Source organism: Sprattus sprattus, assembly GCF_963457725.1.
Source record: "Sprattus sprattus genome assembly, chromosome: 5".
NCBI classification, from domain to species: Eukaryota; Metazoa; Chordata; class Actinopteri; order Clupeiformes; family Clupeidae; genus Sprattus; species Sprattus sprattus.
In genome coordinates this window covers 28666119-28680799 of record NC_137924.1, presented here as the reverse complement: position 1 = coordinate 28680799, position 14681 = coordinate 28666119, and the positions used below count along the sequence as shown (strand labels likewise).

The following is a 14681-nucleotide window of genomic DNA, read 5'->3' as shown; positions in this document are numbered from 1 at the left end:
AATTAAATGCTTAAAAATATAGATAACCCCAGAAGGCAGTGTTTTTGGTATCCCTTAGGTTTTTGGGTGATACACACAGTTATAAAAAGTTTATATAGCTCCAGCGAGAATTAACATCCATTTGTGTTTCCTCATAAAAATGTTGGATTACAAGTGCAACATATGAACACGTGTTTCTATATTAATGAGGTTGACGTTATTCCACTTACAATAAAATATTGATGAATGATTTTAGCAAGCTTCATAAACCGAGTTAATTAGACGACGAATTGACTAATTGCAAAATGTGTAGCCTACTTCATGTCACAACTTGTCTGTAGCACTTATAAGGAGTTGGTGAATGCATAAATCTGAATTTGGTTCTTCTAAAACACACAGGGGCTACATGAGTGACTGACTGAGTGAGACAGAGAGAGAGAGAGAGAGAGATAGAGAGAAGTTGCCTCAGGCGAAACATGTTGTCTCTTGCCATGCCCCAAGTGTATGTGAACAATCCTCTCACCCTTATATTTTCCTGTTTTGTCTCGGGGTGCAGGTTTACCACATCGACCTATTCAATTTTAGCCACACATCCACACTGAAAATGATGCTCAGCCCTGATCAAACCGACTCGGACCTTCCTTGGGGACAGTCCGATCCAGAGACCGTCCTAAATGTGATCAAAGTCGAATGTATGGGTGACCAACCTGGTGGCAAGTCCCAACCCCTGACGCGTGAGGAGAAGAGACGGCGGCGACGTGCCACCGCAAAGTACCGATCCGCTCACGCCACAAGAGAGCGGATACGGGTGGAGGCATTTAACGTGGCCTTCGCCGAGCTGAGGAAACTTCTGCCAACCCTTCCTCCCGATAAGAAGCTTTCCAAGATCGAAATCCTGCGCTTGGCAATCTGCTATATCTCTTACTTGAACCACGTGTTGGACGTTTAAAGGCAGGAGAAAATCTGAGACATTCAAGACATTTGACATGAGACACACAGACATACACACACGCGCGCGCGCGCACACACACACGTTTGGAACTGGGGTCGAACAGGAACAGTCGATGGAAACAGTGAATTTCCACACGGGATGTCAAGAAAACTAAACTCTAGTAGTGTATCACTTTTATTTACGTGTCCGGCTGCCAGGCTGACGTTGCTCACAAGGAAAAGTGCGTTAGGGTTGCAAGACCTGTAGCCGGGCAGCGAGCCCCAGGGCAGCGGGCTGCGTAAATGAGTGAAGCGCAATAACAAGCGAGTCTCATGCCTGGAGACGTGTGGGTTTCCAAGACAATACTGTTCACTCCCGAGTCCCACGAGGCTTAGGCGTCTCCGTGTGCCGGCACTGCTTCAGAGATGGGAACAAGGACCCCAAGCCCCCCCTTGTCTTTTCCCTTCTTAAGGAGGACAGTGAGATGTCCATTACATATGAAAATGGAGAGTAAGAGAAAGAGAGAGAGAACAAAATAAATAATTAACGTTCTAAGTGCCACCTATTATGAACTAATGACCTTAACCGTGGTTTTGATTTAGTTATGATGTATGTATTAGCCATTTATGTTGATAAATTATTTATGTTTATGTTAGAAATTAGTCCTTTTCGACCTGTCGGGTGTTAACGTCTAGCCTACAAATACTTATATTTATTATTGTATCATTATTTATTTATTTATTTATTTATGTATTAGACTGTGGTGTGTGGACAACGGAAGTGATGTTGTTGCTCTTCAATTGCACTTTTCAGTGATGTTTTGTCAATTGTAGGCTTAATTGTTGTGAGACGAGCAATTCGTTATTGTGAATATTTTATTTCTGATCATATCCATGAAAACGAGAAGCACTTCTCATTGGGTGAAACCCGTTGATATTCTGTATGTGTTAATGAGATGGTCAAATAACTTGGATAATCTGTGGCCTACAATGAATCACGTCATTAATGTAAGAAAACGTTTCCGTGCAGGTGTGAAATAGTGATTATTACAGTATAGGCTATTCATGTTTTTTTTTTCTTCAAGGGAAAAAAAAGGAAATTTGAAGGGAATGCAATAAACCATTCAAACGGCTATAGGGTTCCAAGAGACACCAACTCTGCTGCGACCAAAAATTGATTTCAAAGTAGATTATTTTTATTGACATGTGATTCCTAGAAATCGTTTATTTATTTACGTGTCTGCTGTGAACCTCTTACGTCACTCATTTTATATAGAGAAAAAAAGAAACATCATATCTGCTATCCAAAGATCTCCTGTTTTTTCAGGGTTTTGTTCGTGTCCTTTTGTAGTGGGTTAGCTATTACAAACATGGTTTGTAACGAACACAGTTTTCATATCTTTCCGGTGGATTGTTAAAAAATAAATATCTTTAAAAAAACGAAACATGTTTATTTTTTGATCATTTGTTCATTAAAAGGCGCTATTAACAGTATTATAGAAAGTTTATGACAAATAGAAAACGATGACAGTGAATCATGTCTCCCTTCGTAAAGCAGATTAACCCAAACATTTAGAAAAGCTCACCGCACGTTAATTTAAGTTAAGAGAACACATGCATCGATGCACTTACTTATGACCATCGCCCTTTAAATTGCAGTAGCCAAATTAGGCCTAACTACTGTCAGTTTAATTTACCAAACAGACATATATCTCCATTAAGGCGTCAAACTGCAGAGTAATGTGGGTTGCTGCACCACCATCATCGCAGTCATCATCGCTCAACACACAACATTAGCAGCTTGACTGGATATGCCAGAGTGATTACTGATAGTCTGTACAACCACACCACACGTTCTCTTTAGGAGGCCCAAGGTAACGTGAAATGCCAAAAAGCTCATGGTTATTACAACCGGTAACGCATCCAGAGGGGCGGTGTGGATGTGGTCAGCCTGCCGGCGAGGGAGAGATGTCTCCGGGCGTGTGTTTGCGGCTCCGTTCCGCTCCCGGCATAAAGGCGCTGCTCTCTCCCCAGAGAGGGGGCAGGTGTTCCTCCAGACGAGCCAAGACAACCAAATTACGGTCCGTCTGGTGCCTCCCGTGGGAGAGAGAGAGAGAGAGAGAGAGAGAGAGAGAGAGAGAGAGGGAGAGAGAGAGAGAAAAGTGTGTGTGTGTGTGTGTGTGTGTGTGTGAGGGAGAGAGAGAGAGACAGAGAGAGAGAGAGAGATAGTGAGAGAGATTTTACGGGCGTATGCATATAGACATAGGCTTGGCAAAATGTATACAAATAAACATGAAAGAAACTAAAGTCGTGCTATTATTTTTGAAAGTAGGTGCTATCAGGATTACTGTGAATTGGGGATGTTTAGCCTACTCTTTGCTGATGGTTTTATGATATGGGCTCAACATCATTATAGACAAGGTCAAAGTTAAATACAAAATGAAAAATAATATGATGTTATGATAACTTTTCTGTAAACATAAAGGTGAAAGAACAGCTTGCAAATCCTTTGGAAAATTTACTTTTTCTCCATTCTGCTGAATCCCATTTCACCCCCTACCCCTTCGTCTTTCCCCTTCCCCTCCGTTTTGCGCGTTCACGTGTAGGGGTAGTGCTATCCCAATTCACGTTAAGACAGAAGGGTAGGGGAAGGGGAAGCGCTTTCTACCCCTCCAAACGGAGATTTTCCGAGGGCACACTTCAAACGGAGGGGTAGACTGATTTCCCTCAATGCATTGCGAACCCGTGATCATTAAAGAACAAACATCGCGCGAGTCCATTTAAAAATATCGGAAACAGCAGGGAAAGCATCACACATATGAAAGTATTTTCTTTGTAATTCATGATTTTAAAACTTGTTTGATGAAATGTTGCATTGTGTTAATAACAGCTGCAGGCGCCATGTTTGTTTAAGTCTGGTGAGTGACAGCTGTCGCTCTCCGGTAACGTAACAGCTGACGCTTCGTACTGATGACGTACGTAATTGTTGAAGGGCTATCCCATTTCGAAGGGCTAGCGTTCCCTATGTTCCCTACCCCTTCTTTATGGCTCCGTTTGAAAAAGCGAGGGCAAAGGGGTAGGGGTAAGGGTAGGGGTAGAGATTAGAAATGGGATTGGGCCAAAGACTTCTGGAAACAAGCTTTCGTCAGGTAGCCTATAGGCCTACAACTTATAATTGCTAGTACAAAGAAATAATTAAAAACGGAAGAGTAAGATATTACCCAGTAATTTAAACATAAAAAATAACTCGAATAATCATGTTTTCAGGGTCTGGAAAGCCACTGACATAATTTGGGAGAAAATCTGGCAATTGTATTTCAACTTTCACGCATGCAACAAGGCCATTTTTACTCGTCTTTCCTTCTTTCTTTAGCCTACATCAGTCTTTTGATCTGATTGTTTGTGTTGTGTCTTTGTGACAATATTTTGCCTCTCGTTTTCAACAACACCGGTAGGCTGAATAATCATTTTTTGAAGTAAGCCTGTTGATCATTTGTAGGGCTGCAAGTTGCCGACTAAATCCTCATTACCAAAAGGCGTCTTTTGCGTATTATCAAATTATTATTCAGCCGAGTTGTATAAGGTGTATTTATATACAGATTGGTGTAATGAGCTGTGTAAATGCCTTAATGATGTAAATCGCAGCGCAGAAAAAAATCTCTTATCGTTATTATTGCCATTGTCAAAAGTGTCTCTTGTAAAATATTTCTTATGTGTAGTGTCATTTCAGGACAAATTTGGAAATCATAATATTCACATTGATCTTATTTACAATAAGAGCCCACAGATTCAATGTTAAGTTATAAAATATCTTCCCTCCCCCTCTGACCACTATCCTATCTTTATGCAACTAAAATCACAATGCTTCCTTATGCAAGGAGATTTTGCAAAGCCAGTTATGTTGATAAACAGGCATCGCCTAGTAAACTAACGAAACGTATCGATGACACTGACAACAACTGTGGAAAGTTTTAGTTTTTTAAGTGGATTAAACATTATAAGTGCAACGGGTAGACTTAGCCTACATCTGTAACTGAAGAACGACTAAAATAACATAATTAATAGCACAAGAGAGACTAACCAGCAGTGTGTTTTGCTGCACACATCCGCTGGATTTAAAATAAGATAGGCTGTGAGTGAAAGTGAAGACTGAAAGAATAGAAGCAGAGGGGGGGGGGGGGGGGCAACATTGCTGACGCTAGGTTTTTTCCAACAGGCTTAGGCTATGTATGTCAGTGTGTGAGAAAGCGCCATATTGCCCATGTGTGTCCTTAGGATTATGTAATGGCGCAGAGCCCTTCTGAGAGACCATATGTCAGCCTGTCTGTCAAGCAGCCAGCCTTATTCTATTAGCAGCAACCACTGATTTGCAGAACGCTCAGGTAGTGTGGTTAGACGCAACCTCCTTCTGTTCCGGGCAATCTGGGCCAGGTCTGTCTTTTATGTAGGCCTAGTCTGTGTTTTTATGCCAATGTAGGCCTCTTGCTTAGGTCTGGCCACAACAAAAACATAACCATATGTTCATCAGCCGACGAGAAGAAAGAAATCCCCGCAACTATTGTGACTGAGAATTACAACCTTTCTTTTCTGGTTGTGTTTTTTTCACCATTATTAGAATTAAAACGGTTTTCAAAGTGCCTGCATCCACTTCTGTTCTACTTCGCCTTATGGCTTCTACCTCCATATCCTTTGGTCCGTGCTGAGAGCAGCACTTGTGAAGTGCCTGCTATTCGTTGCGAGCCTCAATATGACACAAAAGGCTGGATCCATGTGTTGAAATGCAGCCGCGAGGAGGCAGCGCATTATTCCCGCCCACTTCACCAGCAGGGTCCCTGGGCTCGAGCCGGCCTCGCGGCCCTTTTGTCTGCAGACAGATGGAAATGGGCCGAGGAGGGACAGAGGAACGAGAGAGAGAGTGAGAGGGAGATGGACGGGAGGGGAAGAGGGGGGAGTAGGGAAGAAAAGAGGAGATGGAAAAAAGGGTGGTAAAAGGGAGACAGTCTGTTCTAATTAACTCGCGCATAGAGAACGACACACTCCTCACAATGCGACCCGCACGCGCTGGCTCTTTGACCATCTGTACAAGCGCTAAACAGTTGGACACGTCGGACAGATTTGCTGCGAACGGACGTGATCTCAAAGACTATTAACATTTTAACTATAAAGTAGGCCTAATGAAATAATTTTATTCCAACGTGTGAATAAAACATTCTGCTATATAAAATGATCGCGAGAAATAGCCTAACTCTCGGACCTGTGTAGGAGTTTCTTGAGTGTAACTTTTTTCATATGAACCTTAATTAAAACTAATTTAGTGGTTTAGTTTGTTAGTTTTATTTCCCTCAGGCTCAACAAATGAAAACAACTACCAATTCAAGTGAACTAGTTATCGCAGGGTGTAGCCTACATATCAACTAGGCCTATTATCGCAGCCCGGGCCTTTTTGGGACCCACAGTGCCGGCGTTGATTTCACCTCCACAGTATGCTGTGAACTTAAAGGGTGTATAATTATAAGCACATAACACTTCGATTTACGAAGATGGAGTGTCTGCATTTTCATTTTCACCAACAAAGTCACACAAAAACCACTGCCACGCGCATATGGGAGGTTACGGAGGGTCTGGGGCCGCATTCAGTGATCAAGCCCCAGCATCCCGCGGGTCCACCTCACGCGCTCAATAGAGACCATCTGCGCGGTGATTCGATTAAACAAATTCACGAATTCATCAAACCGGTGACAGGACAACGGCAGTTTTCTCGCCCGCGACACACTTACATCATGCCTACTCGGGCATATGATCAAATTTCAGCCTATTTATGTGTGACATTTCGCACATAACGCTGGGCCAATGTTGGCTAAGCGCATAAGGCAACTTAATTTGATGAACCAATAAAAAAAAAACACGAGGCTCGTATTTAGACATAAAGTCGGCCAGGGCCTGGGCGTAGGCTATATGGCCATGTAAGTCAGCTTTGTTGGGGACAGGTGGAGGCCTCCAACGCAAAATTACCACTGTATAAATTATAGCTGTTGGATATGCGACTTACATTCATAAAGCTGCACAGGAACTGACCTTACAGAACTCAAGACTATACAAATCGATGTGACGCCAGGCGTTGTTCGTGGCAGGTGCACAGAAGCAAAGGTTTAAAGAGTGAGGGCGCCCTCGTTTGGCCGTGAACGGAAAAATCTTTGAGTTTCTCAAACCATAACACTGTTCAGGTTCTCAGGCTGTCATCGATTCATTTGCACACACACATAGACCTTTGCTTTCAGTTCATATATTCACGTCGACAGTAGACCATCTCACCTTAAAGCTTATTAAAGGATTCCTGGACTTTTTACATCTTCCTTTACCAAATGTGATCTTACCACAACACCATATTCTGCACATGATCATATGTGCTGTATCGAAGATAAAAATGATAAATTAATGTAGCCACAAGATAATCTTTAGGCCTACAGTTTTATGAATGGCATGCATGACCGGCCTTTATTTCAAGGGGAAAACTGTATTGTGTTTTTTTGACCACGTGAGGGCGCACAACACCTTATCTTTACTGTTTGATTAATTGCTCCAATATTGATCGCAATTAGATGTGAAAAAATGTTGTGATGTGCAGGGGCGATTTTAGGATCTGGTCTTTAGGGGGGCCCAGCCCCCAGTGCTCACAGGCACATTATTTCTCGCTATATGAGGTGAACTAGTTCATTTATACATTTTCGAGCTGCAGTATTAGATTTGCTTTGAGTAGTGTTTCCCCCTGCAACAGTCAATTTTAAACTCTTCATTTCAAAAGACTGGCTTGAGATGGGTAACAGAGAGACTGAGACAAATATACCTGACAAAGGCGGAATAAAGATCTGTCCACTCACATCCCATTCACTTCACACAAAAACATACAGTAATAAGAACTAAGTGACTAGTATCTAAGCAACCTACTTCGGAAGAACCATCGGTCAGATTTTCCCAATGTGTCATTAACATCTCAAAATGTCCGGTTTTCAGCACTGAGCAAATATTTTTTATTCTGAGCGCACATTTCAGCACTGTGAGCAATTCGTAAACCACGCGACCTTACGAAAATGACCACGAGCCTGCGTTTGCCATAGGTTTCCAAAAAAGATGACAGCAAATACATCAATATGTCTACAAGGTTGATATTTATAATGGCTGGACTTTGGAACATTTTAATGATGGTGTTTTACCAGTCAGTTTAGTTGAACTTAAAGGATCTTTGGTTGATATGAAATAAGGTTTAGGGAGGTTATGACTGGTTCACTGGTTATGAATGATAATAATATATATATATATATATATATATATATATATATATATATATATATATATATATACACACACAAAATAAAAGTATCCAAGGTGTTTAGTCATTTCTCAGCAGGTATAACATTTAAGTAGAACTTCATTGAAAGAAAAATGCTAATGCAGTGCTTTACAATAAATATAGTAATTATGGTGTACTTTTTCCTAAAGGGAACCTTTCTAAAAAAAAATAATAACTGGAGTGGTTTGCAACAAACTAAGCTACAAAACATGTCATTTGAATTACATTGCGGGAGCTAGGCCTATCTGGCTGTTTGGCTCATCTTGTCTGCAGGCCTATGGAAGACACACCTTTCTGACTAAACATATGTCAAAATGTTGTTGCAGTTATCAAGATCACTTTGAATAGGGCCTAATAGGTCTAATTGAAAATATTGGAAATTTCTACCTCAAATCTTCTCGCCTCACGAGTTTGTCTTAGTGGCATTCATTAGACTTAAACCGCGTTCACAGTCGGCGCTAGATGCTTGGAATGTGCCACAAATGTCGAAGTTGTAGGCCTACCAGATCTGGAAAATGCTCACTTTTCAGCGACCACCTCAATAACCATGAACTTGAATTCGACAAATGCGTCCCGGGACAGCATATTATGCTTCCTCCAGAAGCGCTTCGAACCCTTTCGCCAGATTGGTCACGTCATTCAGCCCATGATCAAATGTAGCCTACTAACTGCACGATCCAACGTGTCCGGCTCAAAGGCAGCCCACTCAGCTCAGGGAAGCGGGCATCCAAGTGCTCACAAACTTTAAGGACAAACAGAATAATGTCACTTTTGTTCACTGCACGTTTTCCCACTAGCGAACTCTTTTCGCGTTTACCTCCGAGCATATCTAAATATGTCTGAAAGTTTTATCCTACCTTAGTCAGTTTGGACTATTTCATGTAGCCGCTCATGTTTTAAATGTTAGGCAGACCTTTTTCTGGGGCACCTGCTCTGCCTTTCTTTTCGCCATGGTAGCCTATAACTGCTGGAGCAGAGACCGGCAAGAGAGCTAAAGGAAATGTTGTATGAAAACATTCTAACGCACATCCGGCTTGGTTGTCAGACATGTCAGTATTTGAAATGTTTATTACCTAGCCTACATTCCCTTTGATGCTCAGATTTTTAAACCCTAAAAAAAAAATCGTTTATGCGGTGTGAAAAATGTGCGCAGTTTGAAAAATGTATTGCGCGGGCTCTTCGACTGGCCTGCGCGTCGAATGTAGTTGATGGACGAGTCATAAGCCTCGTTTGAAGCAGCGTTGCCAGACATACAAGGTTGCCAGATTGGCCAGTGCAACCAAAGTATTGCGCGATGGCAGAGCAAGATTTTCGCATAATATAATATTTTTAAAATGTGCTGAGCCAGGTGGGGCCAAGCTATCTCACGGTGGGGCCATGGCCCCACTAAAAATAGCCTAAACTCGCCCCTGGTGATGTGTTTTCGTTTTTCAATTTTTTTTTTACAATTTCTTTAATCAATTATTGTGAAAATAATTCAAAAACGGTATTTAAAAGAAACACCTCTAGATAAAAACTGTATTCCACTTTTGCATTTGATTGAATTGTTTTCATACAATTTTTCAGTTGTACTGTGCTGAAAAAGAGAGAGCGTGTGCTTTTGTGAGTGTGTGTTTGTGTACACGTATGTGTGTGTATGTCTGTGTCCATGTCCGCCTCTGTGTTCGACCATCACAGTATATCTCCTCACCACACGGTTGGGTCTGGGTGTGCCTCTGACAGGCAGTTGAAGGGGGTCTCTCCGTGCCACTATCTCCTGTGGGTGCCCATGACTGACTAGCTGACTCACTGACTGGTTGATCAGACCCATGACTGACGGACTGACTGGTTGACCGGACCCACGACTGACTAACTGAATGACTGGTTGATCGGACCTATGACTGACTAACTGACTGGTTCACCGGACCCATGACTGGTTGACTGACTGACTGGTTGACCCTACCCATGACTGACTGACTGGTTCACCGGACCCATGACTGACTAACTGACTGACTGGTTGACCGGACCCATGACTGACTAACGGAATGACAGGTTTACAGGACCCATGACTGGTTGACTGACTGACTGGTTGACCGTACCCATGACTGACTAACTGGTTGAACGGACACATGACTGACTAACTGACTGACTGACTGACTGACTGACTGGACCCATGACTGACTAACTGACTGACTGACTGGACCCATGACTAACTGACTGCCTGGTTGACCGGACCAACGACTGACTAAATTACTGGTTGACCAGACCCATGACTGACTAACTGACTGGTTGACCGGACCCTTGACCGACTGACTAACTGACTGGTTGACCAGACCCATGACTGACTAACTGACTGGTTCACCAGACCCATGACTGGTTGACTGACTGATTGGTTGACCGTACCAATGACTGACTAACTGGATGAACGGACACAGGACTGACTAACTGACTGACTGGTTGACCGGACCCATGTTTGACTGACTGACTGGTTGATCGGACCCATGACTGACTAACTGACTGACTGGTTGATCGGACCCATGACTGACGGAATGACTAGTTGACCGGACCCATGACTGACTGACTAGCTGACTGGTTGACCGGACCCATGACTGACTAACTGACTGGTTGACCGGACCCTTGACCGACTGACTAACTGACTGGTTGACCGGACCCATGACTGTCTAACTGACTGGTTGACCGGTCCCATGACTGACTGACAAACTGACTGGTAAATAGGGCTGCAGACCCAGGCCTCAGACAGACACTCTCTCACTGGTGCCACAGGATTTCATGCATGAGCACAGTACCAGCCCAAGGCATTAGGACAGATACAGTGTACTCACTACACTATGCCTGGAATGGAGTGAGAGAGAGAGAGAGAGAGAGAGAGAGAGAGAGAGAGAGAGAGAGAGAGAGAGAGAGAGAGAGGGAGGGAGAGAAAAAAAAGAGTGAGAAAGGGAGAGTGAGAGAGAGGGGTAGATAGATAGAGGGAGAGAGAGGGGGGAGAGGGACAGAGAGAGAGAGAGGTAGAGGGAAAGAGGTAGAGGGAGAGAGACAGAGAGAGAGAGAGAGATAGAGAGAGAGAGAGAGACAGACAGACAGAGAGAGAGAGAGAGAGAGAGAGAGTATTTGTTTGTATTTTAACATGGCCATTGCTGTGGCAATACTGTTGTGAAGTCAGCCCGACAAGGCTTGGTGGATTTTTTTTAAAGAGGGGGCGAGGGTGGGTGAGAGAGAGGAAGAGCCAGGGATTGGGAGGAAGGGATACAGAAAGGGAGGGATAGAGAGAGGGGGATAGAAGGAGAAACCAAGAAAAAAGGGAGGGAGAGGGGAGAATGAGAGAGAGGCAGAGAGGACAGTGACTTGACCTTCTGTGATTGATGAATCATTTGACAGTGTACTTGGTCACAATCTAAGGCAAATGCCATGAACCGTTGAAGTGTTGACCAAGCGTTGCATGGTTCACTCAGGGTATAAGGCCACCTCACAGCAGTGGGACACAGAGAGCCTCAGACGCCAAGATACAAGGTAACGAAGAACTGGGATTGGCAGGACATTAGTACAGTATTTCTGAAATATGCCACCTCACCTCTTAGTCTCTCTCTCTCTCTCTCTCTCTCTTTCAGTCACAGTCTGAAGCTCTCTTATCTTATTCTACCCCCTCTCTCTTTTAACACCAACACACACACACACACACACACACACACACACACACACACACACACACACACACACACACACACACACACACACACACACACACACACACACACACACACGCACACACACATATTCAAACACATATTCACACTTCAGAAATTCATTGCATCTCTCCCTCTCTTGCGCACACAGACACAATATTTTTTTTATTTTACTCTCCCTCTCAAGCACACAAAATATCTCTCTTTTTCTGTCCTTCTCGCTCTTTCTCACACACATGCAAATATACATGCACACACATGTACACACCCAGACACACATGCGCACACACTCACACACACACACACACGCACAAACACACACACACACACACTCACACACCCACTTTCGCACCATTCTGTCTCAATCAGTTTTATGAGGTGGGAGAACAGGTTAATAACTCCAGGGCAAACCAGTGAAGGAGAAACTAGCTGACTGAGTCAAACTGATTAAGGTGGAAAGAGAGAAAACAAGTGGGGTTGGAGCACACTGTGTGTGTGTTTGTGTGTGTGTATTGGGAAATGAATTAACCCAAGAGACAATGGCAGGAGAGTGGAGTAATAATATTTTTGTAGCAAGAATCCTGGGCTCAATAACACAGTGCAATACTGTATGATGAAAACAAATAACATAGATGTCTCATGTGACATCGTCAGAGCTGACATGAGCGACATTATTAATACAAGACAACAGGGGATAATGAGGTTAGTAAATAATGGTTCTCTTAACACAAAAGTAACACATAATGCACCGTTATTTGTGATCCGTTGACGCTACTGCGACTGCGCCATGATTAATTAAACAATTCCAATTTGGGGGTCTCAGTTAATTACAGACGTTACTCCCCCCTAGCGCGACGCCGTGCCATTACACCACTTTTGGGCTGCCACTCGTAACACTGCCCCCTGCTATGCCGACTGTGAGAAGTGCTGTCCTCCTACTGTAGGTCAGTTTTGTGTCATGTGCGAGTTCTGCCCGTCGCTGTACTTGGACGTGTCTCCGTATTCCTATCGGAGGGAATGGTACCTTAGCGTAAAGGTGAGTTTGAAACATTGTAGCCGTGGTTTTTTCCTATTCTGTATGACTCGCATCGGCGCTGGTGTGGTTGAGGATTAGTCTAGCATTTGCCTCTCGGCACGAAACGCAGTTCACGGTTGAATGCGAGCGTATAAAGTTCGAAGTAGTCGGTGTTTGATGATCTTGTTCTTGAAAAATAGGTTAAGTAGGTTGTTGCACAGCGTAGTGTTTTATCATTTCCTGTCTGCCGCGTTTGATGACTGTTCCTTAACATTTTATGTCACAGGTTGCCGCGAACTAGGTGGATGAGTGAACTCCAGCCTAGCAGAATTTGAATATTTGAAAGGGAGTGAAGACGCTGGCTATAGTATGTTATTCTGTATATTGTATGTGTCAGAACAAGCGAATCACACCTAGCACGGCAACCAGAATCCTGTTCTCCCTCTTTACACTGGTGACTATATGCGTCTACCGGTTGTGTTATCGAACCTAATTGGCGTTAGCACAGCCTGTTTCATGTTCATATTTGAGCTATCTTTTTGGTCAAAATAATGCGAAAAGCTGATTTTGTACTGACAAGTTAATGTCTTTTCGTGAGCCGAGCGTGCTTGGCATTCCTCTTTATTAGGGTGGCCACCAAACATGCGTAGCGGCCATGCTGCTGAAGCTATGAGAATCCTATCTTTCCTGCCGAGCCCATACCTTTGAAGACAGGAACAGGGCTACCGGGGTCATCTTGAGAAAAAAAGGCAGTGTTTGTTAGCGTGTCATTAGAAAGGGAGTGGGTTATTGAAACAGAGGCCCGAGGGCGACCTGGGCGTTTCTTGTCTCCGAAGCCCGGTTTGGAAGCGGTGAAAGACAGGTAGGACGGCAGACTGGGAACGCTGCTGGGTGGAGCCGTCCCCTAGCATAGTTATTAAATAGACAGACCTCTTTTCTAAGTGGCATATCAGGACAAGTATCGCGGAAAACCGCGATATCAGTCCTTGTCAACCGTGAAAACGAGGCTGTGGTTGAGTTGTTCCAGGTGTCTCTTATCACCAAATGCCGTCTGTAAACTAAGTTAAACAGAGAAAGGGAGACGTAGAGATATGCAGACAAGATAAATAATCTCTTTTATTTCATTCCACTCTTAAAGCCGGATTGAGGGTTGCTTTTACTGTTAAATCCTGTGTTTATCAGTTCATCAAAGCCTTTCATATAAGAATTTAAAGTGGTTACATTTATTCTTTAGGAGCCTCTCATAACTATGCTCGATTTAAGCGCCCACCGTACCAGTCACCGCTAAATCCCCAGGGAATGCCTTTCCAAATGTATTGTAAGAAGTATTACATCCACGTATCTGGGGCCTTTTATAACAGATCACCGCAATGGAAGAACCGGATATTAGAAAATGATGTATCTTTGCCATGTAGGCATCCACACACACACAAAGGGTGTTGTTTATAATCAGATATGGATATATAATCTCTTCACAACCAGGAGAGATGAATGTCGTGTAGGCTACAAGTCCAATGCCTGTCACTGTGTTGGTACTGCAGGCCACTGCCCTCAGTGTTTGGTTAACAGAATGATGTGAGCATTTCACACATCCAAAGTTCAGCAAAGACAGGCGTTGTTTGACCACTGAGATAGTAATGTGTGTCTGCGTATGTAGAGTCAAGGGAATGAACAACAACAGACACCTTTACTACCTTCACCATCTCAACCACAACACTGGCTGGATCTG

At 43.4% G+C, this 14681-nt stretch overlaps 1 protein-coding gene across 1 annotated transcript; it reads left to right on the top strand.

Moving 5' to 3' along the window:
* Positions 1–583: 583 nt before the first annotated feature.
* Positions 584–928, top strand: nhlh2 (nescient helix loop helix 2; the record flags this gene model as incomplete). Its single annotated transcript, XM_080839493.1, has 1 exon — positions 584–928. One exon carries the CDS (start codon positions 584–586, stop codon positions 926–928), a length of 345 nt encoding a protein of 114 aa, XP_080695619.1.
* Positions 929–14681: the final 13753 nt, after the last annotated feature.